The sequence below is a fragment of the Thrips palmi genome, unplaced genomic scaffold, assembly GCF_012932325.1.
Source record: "Thrips palmi isolate BJ-2018 unplaced genomic scaffold, TpBJ-2018v1 HiC_scaffold_18, whole genome shotgun sequence".
Lineage (NCBI taxonomy): Eukaryota > Metazoa > Arthropoda > Insecta > Thysanoptera > Thripidae > Thrips > Thrips palmi.
This window is the reverse complement of record NW_023144627.1, coordinates 15,364,166-15,383,658: the sequence shown is the minus strand read 5'-3', so window position 1 is coordinate 15,383,658 and position 19,493 is coordinate 15,364,166. Positions and strand designations below refer to the sequence as shown.

The window sequence follows — 19,493 nt, the reverse complement described above, 5'->3', positions numbered from 1 at the left end:
ACCGGCACGGCCCGGCACGGCCCGGCACGGCCCGGCACGGCCCGGCTCGCAGCGCAGTCTTGTCGGCAGAAGGCTCGGCGCGACTCTTCTTAAAGTCTTGTTTGAAACGCAAACAACGCCAAGAGAGGCTCGCCGCCTTCTGCTAGATGCCCCTGGTCACCCCAAAGTACATTCCCGTCCCGCTGTCGGGGATGAGTCCGTCTTCAGAGCTCCTTCTTGCCGGCGATGCCGTTGGCCACCCCGTTGGAGAAGACCTGCGCGCCGGGCAGCTTGTTGGGAGGGGTGATGTGGGTGTAGAAGACGTCTCTCCAGATGTCGATCACGCTCTGCGGGAAAAACCTGCACAACGAAATGGCACTTAAGAAAAAGAGGGTTCACCATGTTCACCTTTAAGTTGGCGCATGTCCCAGAATGATGACCACGCGGAGGTGGTCAAAATCCCGGACGCGTTTTGAGCTCCCCTGAGTTGCAAAATGGGACTCGAAACCAACGTGTGACCCCACAAATGGATTCCCCTCCGCAAAAGGAATTCATTAGTGGGGTCACACGTCCGGTTCGAGTCCTCTTCAGCGAATTCTGGATCTCAAAACGCGTCTAGAGTTGGCGGTCTGCACCGTTCTTCTAGCCCCCTGAGCCACGGCCGGCCACGGCTGCTCACCTGGAGAAGGCCAGGAGGTAGAACAGGAACTTGGGGATGGTGACGGAGACGTTCTCCCTGCGGACGCCGCGCACCACGGCGCTGGCAACCCTGTCCGGGGTGATGAGAGGCAGCCTGCAAGCGGGGAGCAGAGTTAGCAGATTGGCAGTGGAGCGTCGTCGGCCCGCAGCCCTCTAGCAGTGTTGCCACACTAAGGAGGCTAAAGTTCGCGCGCTGAAAGGATGGCCAACCGCCGCCTTTCCACTGACCCATTGTGGGTGGGTGGAAGTTGGCAACCCTTCTGACACTGATGCGTCGCAGTCATTTTTGCCTGCTTATTTGGCAACACTGATAGGAGCGGCGAGCGGGTGCCGTCAGTCACAGCACCACCAGACCCATTGCTCGAGCACCGTGCCACTCCACGACAGGCAAGCAGACAAAACATTGTAAATAATCGGAAAAAAAGAAAGAAAAGAAAATATAATTCTATGCCTTTAAGGAGTGACACGGTGGAACATGATGTTTAGTTTGGAGATTGAATCACCGTTAGTTAAGACAGAACCAGTACCTCAGAACGAACTTGATTACTTCCATCTCTGTGTAATACTTACGGGCTTTCATAAACACACACTCATAAGTTCAATCTTAAAATCTAGGTGCGAATGACACATGCGTGAAGCATACAATGACAGTGGAAATGACTGGTTGATGATGGTGATCATGGAAGAGATGCACTTCGGGTCGGTTGCCCCCGGAGGGTAGGCAGACCAATCTACGGCACGCCGCGTGGGCTGCGGGTCTGCGGGCGGAGTGAGTGCCGGCCCGGCCGCGCCCGGCCGCCAGGGGCGCTAGTGTCGCTCCGCCGCACCTTGAGGCGAGCCTTGGGGCCAGCCTGGCGCACCTCCGGGCATCCATACACGTCGTCCAGCTTGAGCGATGAGGTCCCAAAGTCGCTGGTGCACTGCCGCCGTTCTCAAGCGTCCTCTCACTCGCACACTGTCCTTACACAAGTCTCGCGCTAGCACAGAATGAACACGATGAGGGTGATACAGAGCGACATGGAGATGGGCATGAGGTGAAGCGTGTAAAATGAAAGCGACTGGTTGGAGCCGCCCTGACCTGTGGTGCCAGCCCTTGATGAGGTCCGGCCTGGTGTTGATGAAGTACGGGTGGATGGTGGTGAGCTTGATGTCCTTCTGCTTGGACCGGAACTCCTCGTGCAGCGACGACATGAGACCTGCCAATCCAAAGGCCTTGTCAGCCAAGGAATCCAACTGCTCCAGAAGAATCACTTCCTGTCTCTCTCGCACCCCAGTGAGTGCGACAGAGACACAGAGAGAGCGCTGACCTTCGACGGCGAACTTGGTGGCGGAGTAGGTGGAGAAGTTGGCGACGCCGATGAAGGAGGCGACGGAGGCGATGGCGACGATGTGTCCCGAGTTCCTCTTGAGCATGTAGGGCAGGAAGGACTGGATGGTCTGGAAGCAGAGGGCGTCGCCAACGTCAAAACAAGAAGCAAGCAGTGAAAAAGTCCCGCTGCGGCGCGCCTGCAGGGCAGGCAACCCAAACGACTCCGGGCGGCCGGCAGGTTGGCAGCAGTTTTAATCCGTCTCCTGGGAAGCAGCGCCCCGCGGCCCCGCGGCTCCAACACCAACGCCGGGCTTCTGTTGTTTAGTTTGCCCGCGTTCCGGCGGGGGACTCTTTAACCGCGTTAGCCAGCCAGGCCCGCGCATAAAATCGCATTTAGGGGATTATTAATACCCTCGGTGCAGCCAGCAGCCAGGACACGGGAAAAACAGAAACAAAACACGGTGCAGCCGCGAAAATAAAGAAAATGAAACACACCGCAGGCCGGCCGTGGCGGTGACACGACTTGGAAAAAATCCAAAAACAAGGACTGCAGTATAATAGAGTCCCGCGTTATGAGTGGTGGTGGTTCAGCAGCCCCGCTACTGCACTGCAAGCCACCCTCTTCTTTTCATTTTCCGCCCTAATTGTGGGCCCCTGGATGGCAGTGGGGCTGCATCACCACGTCACGTCGTGGAATGGGGAGGGGGACTGATTAAAACAGCGACGCGAGTGGTGTCCGAGAGGCTACCGGGGTGGGGGCCGTTGCGCCAGGACCCACGCCAGGACCTCATCCGCCACCGGCAGGAATGTGGCACGACGCGCTGTTCGCATGGATGGCGGGGAGCAGCGCCACGGCGGTGACGTGCGTCCAGGACCGCCTCCAGGACCACGCCGAGGACCTCTCCAGGACGGCGTCTAGGACCGCGTCCAGGACCATCACCGAGAGGGTGTTCAGGACCGCGTCCAGGACCGTCACTAGGACTAGGATTACGTCGAGGACCACGCTGCGAGCCGCGTCCAGGGCCGCGTCTAGGTCCCCGTCGAGGACCGCACCGCGTCGAGGAAACGCGGCCAGGACGACGGCGTGGCCCGCGCCAACCCTAGCCGGAGGGCCGGACGGCGTGCAGAACGAGGACGGTGACGACGGAGACGCGCGCAAAGACCGAGGAAGGACGCCGTCGGCGTGCTGCCGGCGTTCCCATGTTCCCATGCTGTTTGCCGGGTCATAATTGGCGGTCTAAACAGCGTGCGCGCGCCTCCCGATCCACGGCCGTGCGCGCACGCCTCGACGCACGCGCCGGGCGCCACGCACCGCCACTGTAAGCAGTGATTGCTTACATATTTCTCAGCCGGTGTGGTAATTACGGACCACACTGACACACTTCCCCGCGAGGGGTCACCGCGTGCCGCGCGCCTCGGGTTCGAATACCGACACCGGCCGCGTGCCTTTCGTTTTTTATTTTCTCCTTCTCTCTCTCTTTGACCCTGACACTTTTTCTCCAGAGTTCAAGTTGAGCGGATAGGTGGGCAGCTCCAGCTCGCACGGACTATAGTAGCATCATCGTTGCCGATTCCCCCCCCCCCTCTCTCTCTCTCTCTCCCTCTCGCTCTCAGCCTCTGCCTACTACTGTGGCCCCATCCTTCGTTTTGTCCAGTGTGCGCGACGCCCGGACGGGTTTGCCGTTGAATTAGGCAATGTGCGACTGGTCAGCCCGCTCGGGAAGGCAAGGCGAGGCAAGGCGAGGCATTGCCTCAGTCAGTCTGCAGCGGCGCAGCGCCGCCGCCAGGCTATGCAGTGGCCTCTTCACCTTTTTTCGGCACCTCCACACGGACACCGGTTTTAATGACTCACCTCGAAAAAATTATATGAGAAACAATGGACTTTCATTCATTGTGTGAGTTATAACGTCTGTGAGAGACGATTGAGATAGCACATAAAGAGTTCGGGAGGCGATATAAATCCAAGCAGTTTCAGTCGCGTAGACTTTTTTTTCACGGCGCTGGCGGCGCTTCTTGTCATGATCTACTCTGCAAACATCGGATAAGTCGAAAGCTCCCGGCGCACGAATTGGCGCTAAAATGTGGGATTTGGCGGTGTGGAGGCGTTCTCTGCCGCCAAAGCTTTTGCTTGCAAGCGGGAAGTGACGTCAATAGTCTCAAGGCCGGCGCCGGTGACACTCCATCCATCGCACGAGCAACAAACGCACGGCGGGTGCCAAGTTTGCCGCTGGCGAGCCGCTGGCAAGCCACTGGCAAGCCACCGGCAAGCCGCTTGCCATCTTTTTACGGGCTTGGCACGCAGGAAAAACACACGCCTCCGCTATTATGCGTCTTGTGCACTGCTAGCCCACAGCTCTGACAGAGGGAGAGAGAGAGAGAGAGAGAGAGAGCAGAGAGAACCAGAGTCACGCTCGCCGTGCGTGTTCGCTCGTTCTCACCCAGAAGTGCGAGGTGAAGTTGACGTTGATGGTGAGGTCGATCTCCTCCGGGGTGGCGTCGCGGAAGGAGTGCTCCGTCAGGATGCCGGCGTTGTTTACCAGGATGTCCACCTCGCCCATTTCTTTGGTCACCAGCAAGGCGAGCTCCTGGACCTGTAAAACAAAGGAAGACATTGACTGGGTGGTTCGGTCGGTCCGAACGTCCGTCCGCGGTCGTTAACCTGGACGCGTATACCAGCAGACTGATTCCGCAAGTCGCTTGCGTCGCTCTGTCCCTCTCGCACCTACACAGGACGCCTCCATCGGTGCGCGAGAGAGACAGTGCGGCGAAAACGACCCTCGGACTGCAGACCGTCGGCCGGAAGGTCACCGAGAGTGAATTCAGGAACCCTCCGAAAGCGGTTTGGCCCGTCTAACTGGAACCTGGGGCGCTCTTTCCTCGTCGGACAAAACAATGCCCCGGGTACCGGCAGAATAATGTCCACACCACCGTAAAAAATAAAAGAAGACGAAGTAATGAGTTCTTACCTTCTTTCTGTCCGCCACGTTGCAGATGTACCCCTTGACCCTGGGGCGGCCGTTGCCCGGCATGTTGGCCTTCTCGGCCTCCTGGAGGATCTCCCTGACGGTCTCCTCGTTGCCGACCTTGTTGATGTCCACGCACACCACTCTGCATCCCTGGCGCGCGAACTGCAGGGAGATCTCCTTGCCGAGGCCGTGGCCCGCGCCGGTGATCTGGAAAAATGGCCCAAAATAAGTGGCAGATAACCTTTCTGGCAAATCACGTGTGTTGGGGGCGCCTCGTCCGGAGGCGCGAAAAACAAATGTGCGATCGGGATCGTAAGCCCTGTCGATGCCACGGACAGAGACAAGCAAAGGGAAATAAATAACGGAATGAAAGATAAAACGTCAGGGTGCAGTTTCGAGGGTGACCCCAGCCTCCCTCACATGCGCGGCCGCCATGCACCGCCGGCACCGGGGGGAGAGAAAAAAAAATCGTTACATTTTTCGTCTCTGTCGCACGCATTCAGTTTCCCGGCACTAGAAAAAGAGAGCGAGCGGCAAACCGCACGGCGGAACGGCGAGTCGGACAGCACAGGGCAGATCAATCCATCAGCTGTCATGAGACACCAACCCCCTCCCCCCCTCCACCGTCATCCCCATTCACTCACCGCCGAGCCCTGCTGGCCCTGCTAGGTCCCCCTAAACCCCCAGGGGGATCACACGCTATAAATTACGTAACGCTGTGTTTGTTTCCAGCACCGTAAAAGACATTCCATCACTCTGCAAAATTCCGCCGCGTCAGCCGTCGGCGGGTGTTTCACTTAACGAGACGTCGAATCCGACAAAGTGCAAACAGCACAGGTTCTGATTTACAGTCTGTTTCCGCATCTTTTCGTCTATGGTGAGTTAATGTTTTTACTAGCCTCAAAAACTAACTTTTTTTTTTTCGAAAGTAAAAATTTATTTCATTTACCTATTTGTTTATTTCTTAATTCAACTTGCTTGTTTTCGTTTGTTCTCGGTCTACATTTGATTGAGCGCGCTGGCAACGCTGGCACGTCAAATCGCGTTCCCCCCGCAGCGTTGCCACATCGCCGTGCACCCTTGCAGATATAAAGCGGCACTCCGGACGGCCGAAATAAAATTTTGGGAGACAATAGACTTTTATAGGGGTGGCGCGCCGCGCGCTCGGCGCGTTTCTGGCGGCGGGACGGCCGAAGCAAGACGGACGGCCCCAGAGAGGGGAGGGGGGGGGCACACTCGCGAGAGGGGCGCATTCATACTGCGCGCGCTCCCACACGCGAGGCGCCAGTCCGTCTCTCTCGCACCCCTACGGGACTCCGCGCGAGTGCGAGAGAAGCAGAGCGGACGAAAGCAGAAAATTGTCAAGTGACGTCAAAGTGACAATCAAGTGACCGCCAAGAAAGCATGTTCACCGAGTTGGACCCAACGCGACGAAATCGGATGAAATTACTCGTATTGCCAATCGCGGCGACGCAGTGGGACGTGCCCCACGCGATGAGGCTTGGAGGAAAACAAGATTGGCGAGGAGTACCACCATTACGGGGAAAAGTGCCACAATGTAACGCCAAGTACAGGGTGCTTTAATGATCGAAGCAATCGACGCTCGGGTCGTTTTAAATTCAACAACAGCCACTGTGAGAAAAGAGGATTCGCCGGCGTTATTCGTGAGTGACTCGTGAGAGGTGCCTCGCTCGAATCAAAGGCGTTGTTTGTTTTGATTCGCAAAGTGGGAACCCAGGAAAGAAACTTTACCTGTTTGGGGCAGTGTTTTTTCGGTCAGTCTGCGAGAATTGCGCGCTCTATCGGAGCGAGGCGGCCGCCAAACCCACGTGACCCGCGTGACGTGGGTTCGGCCAAGCGGATAGCCTCCACGCCAAGCAACCTGCAGACGGATTCCGAGAGTCGTTCTCGTAGCTCTGTCTCTTTCGCACTCGTGGGGCATCCTCTGAACGCGAGAGAGGCCGACGAAAAGACTCTGGCAATCAGTCGGCTGACAGTGTGGACGCAAAGTGACAGCCAGGAACAAATTCGACGACACTACGAGCGAATCCGTGAGACGCTCGCATGCCGACTTGTGATTTTCGGAGCTCGCGTTGCTGCGGAGCTCGAAGCCACCGGCCGGACTGCGCGTGTGGTAAAGCGGGCTGGAGCGATGGGGCATTCGGCATTGCCTGTCCACTAGCAGAGCCAAGGGCCCCAGGATGTCCCTGCCGCCCTGCCTGGCCGCTCGGGCCCTTCAACGACCGTCACCTGCAGCGAACCCAAAGGGAATTTTCCCCGATGGAACATCCCAGCGGACGACTCCCCGGCCCAAGCAACTCCAGGATAATCGCTTGCAAGCCCGAGTCACTCTAATGACCCAGACACGTGCTAACAGAGGAGCCGCCTGTCTCTCTCGCACCGCCAGGGGACGACCCACGAGTGCGAGAGAGACACCGCGACCAAGCACATCATTTGGCGCGAAAAGTTTCCCGCGATATTCCCAGTGTACGTCACCAGCAGGCAGAAATAGCCAGCATGTAAAAAGGGGATCCGTGTAGTGTTCATCATCATTTGATCTGACTGCCCCGTGGGGAAGTCCCGCAGTTTTCAAAATGCATCCTGATGGCTTCCAATTGATTGCTTCGGGGCTGTACTCGCGGGGAACGTGTCCACGCTCTGAAGAGGTTGGGATTTGCGTTGGGTTTGGGTGCAGATATGAATTTGAAATTCCTTGAGACACTGTCCTAAACGGTATCATCCCTACAAAGGTACAATTATCTTTCATTTTACGAGCAATTACTTCGTGTATTACGAAGTACTTCCTCTATGAAACACTGAAATATTTTGCAGAAACATACAGTCCTTCGCAAGGCTTGTTTTTTTTTCGAGTGTGTTGGGTCATAGTCAATGGTAGCTAGACTGTGGAGATTACACGTATCCGTATTGAGATCTCAAACTGGAGGTGATTGAGGCCACGTTCGACTCGTTCAACACTTCGATCTATCGAATGAATGCTGCGCTGATGCCGAGCCACCCTTAATTTTCGACCTGACGAGCGATTCAGAAGAGTCGTTTCGTCGCTCTGTCTCTCTTGCACTCATGGCACTCATGGGGCACTCCATATGTGTGCGAGAGAGACAGCGACGAACCACTCGACTGTTAGCGTGAGCTCAAAGGGGGCCGCGGCAGTCCGTCTGGGCTAATCTATGAGAGAGAGAGAGAGAGAGAGAGAGAGAGAGAGAGAGAGAGAGAGAGAGAGAGAGAGAGAGAGAGAGAGAGAGAGAGAGAGAGAGGGGCTGGATCGGCCCCGGGGGTGTGGTCGAAAGGTCAAGCACCATGGTGCCCGTGAAACCACCCAGGGCGTTGCGATACGCGTTACGTCACACCGAGGCGGCCGAGCGGCGAAGCCTGCGGGCTGACCAGCGCTGTCTCTCTCTCGCACTTGCACGGACGGCCATAAGGCCGCATGGGTGCGAGAGAGACAGAGCGAAGGGCGAGGAATGCGGGGACGACCGCCTGAAGGAGGAACGGCCGCTGTAATTCGACCGGCCGGCCGGGCTGGACACTGCAGGTGGGACACTGGGTCAGCCTGTCAGCAGGCGGCCGGAGTTCGTCTAGCGATCAATATTTTGGCGCGGCGGGCCATATTTGGAGGAGTCTTCGCCGGCCTGTACACAGCACAGTGCGGGTGCTAAAGCAGACGCACTTGCGTGCCGGGGCGGCGTGGCGGGGCGTGGCGGGCGGGGCGTGGTGGGGCGGGGCGGGGCAGGGCGTGGCGGAGCACGACCGCGTGTGAAGGTCAGGACTGCGCGGAACCGGTTGGCCGGAGCGACTACCGCCACCGCGTCGGCCGGCGGGAGGAGGATGTCCGGCACATGCCTCGCGGCTCCAGCCAATGCCCCCCCCCTCCCCTCCCCCTCCCCTCCGCGGCCCCGGGCGGCCCCCCAGAGACCACGCAGCGGACCAGACTGAGGTCCCCGCGCCGGCCGGCCGTCCAAGAGTACTCTCTGGACTAATCTGGATCCCTGTTCCGCGACAGTCGTTTTCGTCGCTGTCCCTCTCGCACCGACACAGGACGCCCCATGAGTGCGAAAGAGACAGCACGGCGAAAACGACTCGCGGAACGAGGATCCAGGGGGAACTCATCGACGGTCGGTTGGCGCTCTGTCTCCCTCGCACCTATACGGGACGCCCCGCGAGTGCGAGAGAGACAGAGCGACTGCAGTGCAGCGCCCTGCCAGTGTGGGTGCGGCGATCGCGCGACTCCCAGCCAGGCAGGCTACGCTAGGCCAGCTAGGCCGGCTAGGCGTGGCGGGATGCCCACTCGAGTTGGCCGTGGTCAGGGTCCCCATCGCTCCCATTACCACAAACTGAAAAAAAGGCGAAACTGGTCTCGGCAGGGCTGTTGAACCCGCCGGCGTACTCACCAGCACTAGTTTGCCCGTCAGGTCCTTGCCCTCGTTGGGCTTGATGGCGTGGTAGACGGCGTCCAGGATCATGAAGATGGACTGCACGATGAGCCAGGCCACCTCGACGGCCAGCACCGCGGCGGACACGAAGCGCGTCCGGGACTGCGGCTTGGCCGACGACACCACCACGGGCTTGGGGGGCGGGTCGTCCATGCCCGGCGGTGCGGTCTCGATCAGAACCTTCGGCGACATGCTGGCACTCTGCAAGCCAAGAGGACGCCGGTTAGATCACCATTTGTGTACCAAAGGACTTCGAACCCCGAGCACAACAAAGCTCAAACAGTAAAGGTCACCTTCAGACCTCCGCACGTTTTTCAACGGCGGCGGTACTTAAAACGCAGCTTCCGACCAACATAAATTCCGAACTTAATTTCTGTCGTATTGAGAGCCAGGCGTGCGTAACTGTCTCCGATCGAGAGACACGGTCGCCATAAAGGCACTCCCGGCAAACCGCCCGAGCAGCGATCCCGCGCAGTCTCTCTCGCACCCACGGCCCACGGGGCGAGCCAAGAGTGTGCGAGAGAGACAGGGTCCTCCAGCGGGTTCAGTCCGCAGGTGCGCCATGCCACGCTGTAGCGTTGGCGTCCAAGCCGACTTGACCGGCCGTGGCCCGGCCAGCCAGCATTCCCCGGGCCGGCCGGCGGGAGAGACAGAGAGAGAGAGAGAGAGAGAGAGAGAGAGAGAGAGAGAGAGAGGGAGAGGAGACGGATGCTTTTCGGACGCTGACCACCGCCGCCACAGACTCCCGCTGCCCGTACTCCACACGGCCGGCCGCACCGAGCGCGGCAGGGCGTTGCAAAATAAACTGCAGGACGGCATGCTTCGCCTGGCTTCGCCTGGCTCTGGCTGGCCGGCGGGCTGGCCGCCTGGCTGGCCGGCTGCTCTGCCTGGCGGCAAGGCGCGGCCGGCGCGGCCGGCGCGGCACAGGGGCCAGGCTGGGCCAGGCAGCGGGCGCAGCGCCGCGCGAACCGGTTCCAAATTACACAATGCCCCTCGCGCTCTGTCGCGCTCGGGCCGCGTCTCCCTAGCGCGCTCGCTCGCACGCGTACTTAGCGCACTACAGCGCGTCGGTCAGCTGTGCGCGTGGGTGTGAGTGAGCGCGTTGACACTCGATCTCGCCGACAGACCGTGAGTGCCGTCTGTCGATGACAGAACCAAGTCGGCCGAGTACCGACGCCACCGGAGTGGCTTATCGAGTCGTCGAGACTCGCCGTTTTTCTTCTTTTTCTTCTCCCTTTATTCGCAGAGGCTACTTAGCGTGAATGTATGAACCGACGCGGGATATGAATCCGAGACTAACGATGGCTTGCACCAGCGAGCAGCCAAGGCCACGCCGCATCTGCATCCACGCCCGGGGCGTCCGTTCGTGTCTCTCTGGCCGGGCCCAAATTTCGACGCCGGTCCGACCGAGCTGGCAGCCCCGTGCAGCCATGCAGCCCCACGCGGCGGCCTTGGCTGCCTGCCTTGGCGGACCGGTTCCGATTTTCGTCATCCATGACGCTGTCCATGACGCTGCAGAGGCGCGCGTCCTGCCACTGCATTTTCGACGCACCGGTTCTCATTTCTTCATTTTTTTTTGTGACGGGTAGGGGTGGCCCGGGCCACTGGACACTTAACATTCTCGAGCTAGAGCGAGGCAAGACTTACACCAACTGGACAGAAATCCTTTGTCTCTTTCACTATTTATTTTCCATTTTTATCCAAAATCACCCCAGAAACTGGACACCTTACGTTCTCCAGCTGGAGCGAGGCGCGACTTACACCTAATGGAGAGGAAACCTTTACCTCTTCCTCCTTCTTATCTCTGTTTACTTTTTACCTTTATTCTAAATCACCCCAGAAACTGGGCACTTTACGCTCTCCATATGAAGCAAGGTGAGCCTCACCTACTGGACAGGAAACCAATGTCTCTTCCTCCTCCTTTTTTTTCACTTTTTTAAATTATTTTTTTTAATACTAAAATAAATTAATACGCAAAAGGCGGGTGGCGGACGCGGCGCCTCATCGCAACCGGATGGTATTCACTTTGTGATGCCACGGGGATCGTCATGAATAATGAATAATGAATGCCTCTACAGTGCAGCCGCGGGATGGCTCGCGGTAACAAACAAAAGCACTGCGACGACTAGTCCAGTCCACACACGGGAAACGATCGACTGTGCGCGCATACACACACGGTCAAAGAGAGAGCGAGAGAGAGAGAGAGAGAGAGAGAGAGAGAGAGAGAGAGAGAGAGAGAGAGAAAAGGAGAGCAATAGCACCGGTTCACCCCATCAGCGGGGCCATGATTGTTTGATCGCTCATCAACAAGCAGCATAAAACATGACGGGGCATGAGGTTAGGGCGGGGACGGGATACGTCATGGCGTTCAAGTGCCCCCCGCCAATCGCAAACAACAACAACAACAACAACAACAACAAGAGTCGGGGTGTGGTGCGCACTGCGGGTGGACGCCACCGCGGTCGTGGATTCGCAAACCACCCTCCATGCCTTTCCGACCCGCCAACAGCGGAGACAGCCTTTGCTGTCGATAGCACGGCTCTCTCTCTCTCTCTCTCTCTCTCTCTCTCTCTCTCTCTGTGACGCTCACCTGTCAGCGTCACGCTCCCCACGCGAGTTTTCCACATTATTTTCCGCGCAGACGTACGGTCGGCGGCAGCGCTTCGCTTTGTCGGACTCCTTCGCGTATTCCTTTTACGTTTTGCGCGTCCGTCTGTCCATCTGTCTGTCTGTCTGTCTGTCAGTCAGTCCCCCTGTCTACCAGCTTGGATCCAGGGAGGGCAAAGGGGGAGGGGGGAAAATGGACCCTTAGTCGATAGGTAGGTAGGTAAAATGCAACACTTTGCCCTAGTAAGTAGGCAAAAAGTGGTACTTTGCCCTTTCCTCAGGCAATGTCTGGACCCGCCACTGTCTATCAGACAGTCTGTGAGGCAGTCTGTCTGTCTGTCCGTCTGTCTGTCTGTCTGTCAGTCTGTCCGTCTGTCTGTGTGGCCCTGTCTGTCTGGCCGGCGGGCGGCGCGTCGATGACCGGTATGCGTCGAGGCTGCAGCCTGTTCGCACGCGGTACCCGCAGAATGGCGAATGCATTCGGCGCGCACGCCACTGTTTAATGCACGACCACAATGCGCGCGTTGCAGCGACGCCAGTGCAGGCGCCCCTTCGGCTGCCCCTTCGGCTGCCCCTGGCTGCCCCTGGCTGCCCCTGGCTGCCTTCGGCCTCGCTGCCGGAGTCGTGTGAAAAGAGCGGCGCCGTGCGAGCTACGCGCGGAATCGGAGAAAAAGAGGCGGCATCGGGAAGTGCACTGTAACTTGTAGTGTAGCGACAAGTCTCCTCCGTCTCCTCCTCCGGGCGGTCGTGCGCGGGGTCACGTGTGCCTGCTGCAGACTGAGAGTCGCTCTGTCTCTCTCGCACTCGCGAGGCGTCCCGCACAGGTGCGAGAGAGAAAGAGCGACGAACACGACTCAGCGTGCTGCTGCACGTTTCGCGGCTGCACTGCTAGAAAAGGCGGGCCGAGGATACGCCAATTAGTGTAGTTGCAGTCGGCTTCGTCGGCTAGGCGGTGCTTCAAACGCCAAAGCAAGCAAAAAAAAAAAGGTTGATGCATGTTGCTGTTTTATCGTCTTGGCTACTAATCCACATCGGCACAGACATGCGCCGTCGGTGCGCTCGGATGGGAGTGGGCAAAAGCGCCGTTGCGATGGAAGTGATATTCAATAAGTGATGGAGCTGCTGGGCCGGTCTGGCGAGTTCCATCTCCCTGATTTGTCGCTGGAGGTTTACTTGGCAAACGCCCGCAAAGTGAGGAATCCCGCCCCCAGCACCGCTTCAAAACTGGTCTCCGTGTTTTGCGCGTGAATTCACTCAGATCGCTCAGAATCCGGCTATACGAGTTTTGCATAGGTACGCCCTGGATATTATTATTGGCGCGCGCTCTTGGACCAAGATCATTGCCGACAGGACAACAAGAAAAAACAAAAATAAAACTTAAACCTCGGCAGTTTTTTTTTATAGAACCTTCTACGGGGCAGGTGTAGGAATTGTTTGTTGGTTCGCACTCGTTTTTAAATGGGTGCCGTTCCCAAAGAAAAAGTAGGAAAAAGATGAGCCGGATCAGAGATTAGAGACTCACAGACAGAAGAAAAAACTGTAATTGCCGGGATTGAAACGCGAGTTTCAAGTTCAAGGCGCGAGTCTGGGACGCGCTAGAGGTCGCCGCTGTCGCTCTGGGTGGGACGTGACCCTAGGACCAGATGCACACGCTTCCAGGCGAAATGTTTCAAAACGACTCCGGCCGGAACAGGGGCTGTGTCTGCCGGGCCGTGCGGTACCAAGGTCTGGGTCCCCGTGACGCAACAATCATGCGTGGCCCGGTGGTGCCCGCTGGCCAAGGCCCCGTGCGAAACCCCTCTTTTCAAGGACAATGGCCATGGCAGCCGTGGCACGGACGCCGTGGGATCTCCCGGGACTCCGTGGAGAGTGACAGGTCCCGGGTTCGAGTCCAAGCCGACTCTCATTCATTTTTCAGTTCGGGAAACGCCGTTTCTATCAAAGTACGTAGCCGAACTCTTTTTTACCCACACGCTCAAAAACTTATGAAGTATTTTGAGCATTTTTAAGGTACAAACTGTTTAGTTTGTTTCAAAAGATTTTCTTTTGTGAGTTACGTACATTCAAAATACTTCGTTTGAACAAGATAGTTCTCCTTCTGTCTGAGGCCCATAGTAATTTGCAAAGTTTTCAAAGTGCATGCCCCGACGTTTTTTTTTAAATTTCAAGCACATTCTTTCAAAAAATAAATTGAGTTTGCAATGACTGGCATCAGCCAGGGCATTCTCTCGGTCGGCCGTCGTTTGAAATCCACAACTCCCGCAGAGGATTGCAATTTGCGACTAAGATAATGATATCACGCGAGCAAGGGCAGACAGGCCGGCAGGCCCCAGGGCAAGCCGTTTGCGTTGGCGTTCGCATTCTAGGGCACACCGCAACGCCCTCGACCACCAAGACAAGAGACACGCACACACACGCGCGAACATTTCATGTTTACGAATTTCGCATTTTTATACAATTTTTGGTTCGTGGTCTCAGGCAGTCTTAAACATGCGGACGTTTTCGTGCAAATTGGTTCGCAGAATCGCACAAATTCGTGTGACATTGCTTTTGCATTAATGCAAAATTGTGAGAGACCTCGTGGAAAAATTGTACAAAGGAATGTAGCGTGTGCAAAAAATCTTTGAATGAGAATGTGAATGTGGAGGAAAGGAAGCGAGACACTCGGCAGACGTGTGGAAAGACCTCACACTGCAATCAGAGCCCATCCCATTTCGGGGATGAGTCATTAATTAACTGCACCGCTTTCCGTCGGGGCGACCTTGACCGGGTTGGCGGCATCGTCCGCCCGCCGCGGCCGGACAGCCAGGGCAGCCAGCCAGCCAGCCAGCCAGCCAGCCAGCCAGCCAGCCAGCCAGCCAGCCAGCCAGCAGGGGCAGGCAGTCTCCGGCCGGGAACTTGAACGCAAGGCCCGAGGCAGAGATCGGCCCGACCCTTGCCACGAAAAAAAACGCACCCATTTCGTTTCCCGACTCCGTTGCAGTGTCAGGGCTCGCGTGTGTCTTGTTTCGCATGCGTGTGGACCCCACGAAGAGCATGGCACGTGGACGACACACAGACACACAGACACACACAGGCGCAGATACTGACACTCACATGTATTAAATATACCAATTACACGCACACTGTCCCCCATACAAACGCAGCATGGCCCATACAGATACACGCACACTCACACACAATCACACACACACAGACACGCACACAGCGGCGCTCGGGCTATAACGCCCTACATGGCACGGCACGGCCCGCGCCGCGATTTTAGCGTCATCGTCCCAACGACGTCTGATGCCGAAGGCTCGATTCGTCCGTCTCTCTCGCACCCTTTCGGGACGCAACGTGCGTGCGAGAGAGACGTCGGCCAGAAACGACCCTTCGGCATCGGTCTGCGGCGCGGCACGGCCAGGCACGGCCAGGCACGGCTGCAGGCTCGGCCCGTTGCGACAGGGAACCACGAGGGAACCTAGGCGGATATCGTAAAAAGGCACGGCCGGCCGAGGCCTGCCGACTTTGTAAACAGCGTTAGAGTATTTCACGGTGTCGGGCAATCGTTCCCCTGACCGCCATCACTAATGACACGCCGCTCGCAACGTCCGCGGTACAGTCTCTCTCTCTCTCTCTCTCTCTCTCTCTCTCTCTCTCTCTCTCTCTCTCTCTCTCTCTCTCTCTCTCTTCTCTCTTCCGCGGGCCGTCCAAAAAGCAGGAGCAACAGACCGCAAGAACCACAGGCAGCAGCAGGTTCAAAGGGAACGCTTGCTGTTTTTTGCGAACTCTTCGTGGCAACATGTCCAATCTGTTTCTCGGTTCCCAGTGTACCGCCGTTCGGCCATCGGGATCGGCTCGGCCACTGCACTGGCCGCATCAAGCGGACCGTCTGATGAGATACAAACACGCTCGCCCTTTAGCCAGCCGCTGTACAAATGCACCTATGCAGCAATGCCTGCCGAGCCGCCGTGCAGGCCGCCGCGCCGCACGTCTGCAGTCGTCTTCGTCGCCCTGTCTCTCTCGCACTCACGGGGCAGCCCGTTCGGGCGCGAGAGAGACAGGGCGACGAAAACGACTCTCGGAATCAGTGTGCCGGGAGCGGAGTGCAGCGATGCGGCGATGCACTGGCCAGCCTGCCGCCGGCGTTGCGTCAGTGGAGAGAGAGAGAGAGAGAGAGAGAGAGAGAGAGAGAGAGAGAGAGAGAGAGAGAGAGAGAGAGAGAGAGAGAGACTTGGGCCCTGTCAAGGTCGACTCTGTAGCAGCTAATTGTTCCCGTGTCCTCTGGGTGTGGTTTTGGGGTCCGGCGGCCGGCCGGCCCGCCTACCAGCTGTACCGGCTCCGGATTGCGCGCCGCCCGCGTGCAGATGCCTTCGACTGCTCCTTCTGGTTCCATTAGCTAAGTGCGCACCGCCTGGCTGACTTGGTCACAGGTCGGCCTAATGAGGGACTTCCTTTGTATTGCAGTGGTGCAGCAGGAAGCACGAATAACCCTTCATAAAGTTAAAGCTGGGTTGGAACTAGTGCGCGGTCCGCGGGACTGGGGCGGGACGCAGTCTCGGCCTGACGGAAAACAGTGCAGTAAAACTGCGTGTTTGCCCCGTCTCTGGATTCACAAGAGTATAGCGACAGTCCGCAAGCCTGTGCCTCAAAGTGGTCGGGCCATAAAACAAGTTAGAAACAAAGCAAGGCGTTGCGTTTTACCGACCGGCACACAGTGGGCCAGAAGACCGGCGGAGGCGGCCAAACCTCCAGGCGCGTTTTTAGCTCTAAGCTGCCAAACAGGACTCGAACCGAACGTGTGACCCCACCACTGGATTCCTCGTTCGGAGAGCAATCCATTGTGGGGTCACACGTTCGGTTCGAGTTCTATGTTTAACGACTCTGGAGCTCAGAACTCGTCTAGAGTTTTGTCCGCCTGCCCCGGTCTTCTGGCCCACTGCGCAGGGCGTGCAGGCGGTCGGTGCAAGGACCGTGTAAAGCCGGGGATGGCGTTCAATGCACTCAGCGACTTAGGCCCATCTTTGTCGAAACCGGTTCCAGCAGAAACCTTCACCCTGAGCGCGTTGCATCACTACGGACGCAACTAGGCGCTCCAGCTTCCCGGCCTCCCGCCGCGGAGAAGGCCGTTATCCTGTTGCTATGCCGGCTGTCGTTAGCGGCAATTTCGTCCTTTTTCGCAGCACCGCAATTCAGGTTAACCCTGGCAGGGCCGCAGGATGCATGCAGTTCGTTCACCTCATTCCCGTCTTGGCATCGGCTCAAGTCCGCCGGTGCGTAGACCGGCCGCCCCGCCGCGATTCTAGGGCAGGTTAACGGAGACCGCAACAAAGTCAGGGGTATTTTAACCAGTTGGCTCTGATTTGCATGCTGGCGACTGCCCGGCACTCGCCCAAGGTTACACTAATCGCCCGGGCCGCCCATCTAGATGCCGGCCGATGCGTTTTTAATGCCGCCGCGCTACGCAACGCCGCGAAGGACAATGGCGGTCGCAAGCGCGCCGCGAAGAGCTGAGAAATACCCCGACGATTGAGGCGCGAGGAGGCCTGCCCAGCCTGCACTTGCACTACTTGACGAAATCCCCGGTGGGTGAGAAGTAGGCTGCATAAGAAACGCAAAACGCAAAAGAGACGCGCACTGACGCCGCCGCCGGGCAAAAATCTTATAATTGGCTTTTCTTGCTCATTTTTCGGACGTCGCGACGCCGGCGTGTGGATTTCGCGTCGCCTCCTAGGCCCGCGCTGAAAAATGGAGCCATTGTGTGCCAATCAGGGAGCTCTGATCGCAGCGCTGATCGCAGCGGGGGGCGACAAAGGCCAGCGAGACAACGCCAGCTGAGGCTGCGGGTTGCTGCGGGTTGCTGCAGGCGCCAACAGTGCAGGTGCCAAGGTGCCACGCAGAACGGTTTGGCCGGCATTGTGCTTACGATCGGCACCCCGTTGCGACACTCACAGTGCAGGCACGCTTAAAACCTTACGAAATGAGTATCTTAAGTACATACAGAAAAATAATTTCTCTTTTTTTTAAATTTCTTGGTTTTCTTTGGTTTTGTTAAGCTTATCCAAAAAAATGTTTTTTTGATTTTTAATTCTCTTGGTTTCTGTCGGACGCGGGTCATCGAATGTGGTCTATTCCTGGACACGCTGCCCATTTGTTTTCCCGCCACCGCCGGAGCCCGGCTTTGTTTTGTTTTGATAGCAGCTCCCACGCTCAAGGCGTCGCCGGAATAGGATAAAAAGCCGACGGGTCTATCTTCCTTGCTGCTGGAGCGGCCAGTGCAAGGGCGACAAGCAGATGAGCTTTGCGAAACAGACATCATCTCCTGAGCTTCAGAATTTTTCAATGTCAGGAATTGAGGTATAAAGATACGTGAACCTCACGATCAAGACTTTAATATCTAATAATGTAAAAATATACATACGAAGAAACTTTCCGAGAATTCACCAAAAAATGCCTGATAAGTTCATGTAAAAAATACCTGAAAATTACAGTTTTCTCTGCCATGCCTTAAATTTTCTGCAAGGTTTCGCTGCTTGCTGCAATCATTGGCCCTACGAGACATGCAACAATTATCTGTCATTTGGCGAGATTTGCATTTTGGTCAACCCAATATTTTTCTCGTTGGCGTTCTCAACTTTCACCGAGAGTGCCAGCCCAAGGGGCCGGTACATGCAGTGACCTCCAAATAGAGTGAGATAACAAGGTTTTTCGCGTCCTTTCACTCGCTTCGAATTCTCACTCGGAGGTCAGGCCGCCCATGCCGAGTCATATTTTATCACTGTTTTCAAGGCTGTCAGAGGCAAAAGGTTAAATACGTTGAGCTTTCGCGATCTGTGATCTGCCATGATTGGTCCCTGCTAGTGTACTAGTGGTGATATTATAAAAGTGAATTGAGAGACTGAGAAGATAAGAAGTTCACAACTTTGTTTATTAAACCGATATGGTGCTAGGCGCATTCAATTCGAATCAAAACCTTTTAAAAACAATTCGGCAAGGTGCTTTTGTATTTCGTCCCACATGACCGGGAGCGTGATTTACATGTTTTCTTAGCACCTACCTAAACAACGGCTGGGTCGACTTCGACGGCGGTTTCTCAGGGACCGGGGCGTCGAGGCTCAAATCCACAAACACGCTGAATTGTCACACACACGCACACACTCTCTCACACACACACCCTCACACACAAACACACACTGGCTGAGAGTTCCCGCGAAAAATCCGCCGCTTCACTCTCGCCGGCCGAAAGTGCGGAGTGGAACTGATACGCAAGGAGTGGATGGCAAGCGGCCGAGAGCCCAGCCGCCGGTGTCTTCAGGTGCCCCACCGCGCCCCGCCCCGCCCCGCCAGCGGCGTGGAGGCCCCGCGGGGGAGGGAGAGGGGGGAGGGGGAGGTCCAGGCTACCGGCCCAGACGTCGCCGTCCCCCTCCCCCGAAGAGTCTGTCCCATTCAAACCTGCCGCCAAAACCATTCTTCGCCGCACTAGCGCTGACCTGTCACTGC

General features: G+C 57.0%; 1 protein-coding gene across 1 annotated transcript; it reads right to left on the bottom strand.

Moving 5' to 3' along the window:
* Nucleotides 1-22: 22 nt before the first annotated feature.
* Nucleotides 23-19,264, bottom strand: LOC117645443 (epidermal retinol dehydrogenase 2-like). The gene is made up of 8 exons (XM_034385646.1): nucleotides 19,051-19,264; nucleotides 9,363-9,605; nucleotides 4,954-5,160; nucleotides 4,426-4,578; nucleotides 1,986-2,115; nucleotides 1,757-1,874; nucleotides 659-772; nucleotides 23-339 (listed from the first exon to the last, which is right to left on the bottom strand). Exons 2-8 carry the CDS (start codon nucleotides 9,594-9,596, stop codon nucleotides 204-206), a joined length of 1,092 nt encoding a protein of 363 aa, XP_034241537.1. The 5' UTR covers nucleotides 9,597-9,605; nucleotides 19,051-19,264; the 3' UTR covers nucleotides 23-203.
* Between the last annotated feature and the right edge of the window lie 229 nt (nucleotides 19,265-19,493).

What these genes read in the sequence shown, in the direction of transcription:
- LOC117645443 (XM_034385646.1), bottom strand. Translation starts at nt 9,596, where the DNA reads ATGTCGCCGAAGGTTCTGATCGAGACCGCACCGCCGGGCATGGACGAC. An exon ending in ACTTCACCTCGCACTTCTGG is followed by an intron (nt 2,116 to 4,425) that starts GTGAGAACGAGC and finishes CTCTGCTTCCAG; the next exon opens with ACCATCCAGTCCTTCCTGCC. An exon ending in ATCAAGGGCTGGCACCACAG is followed by an intron (nt 773 to 1,756) that starts GTCAGGGCGGCT and finishes CCCCGCTTGCAG; the next exon opens with GCTGCCTCTCATCACCCCGG.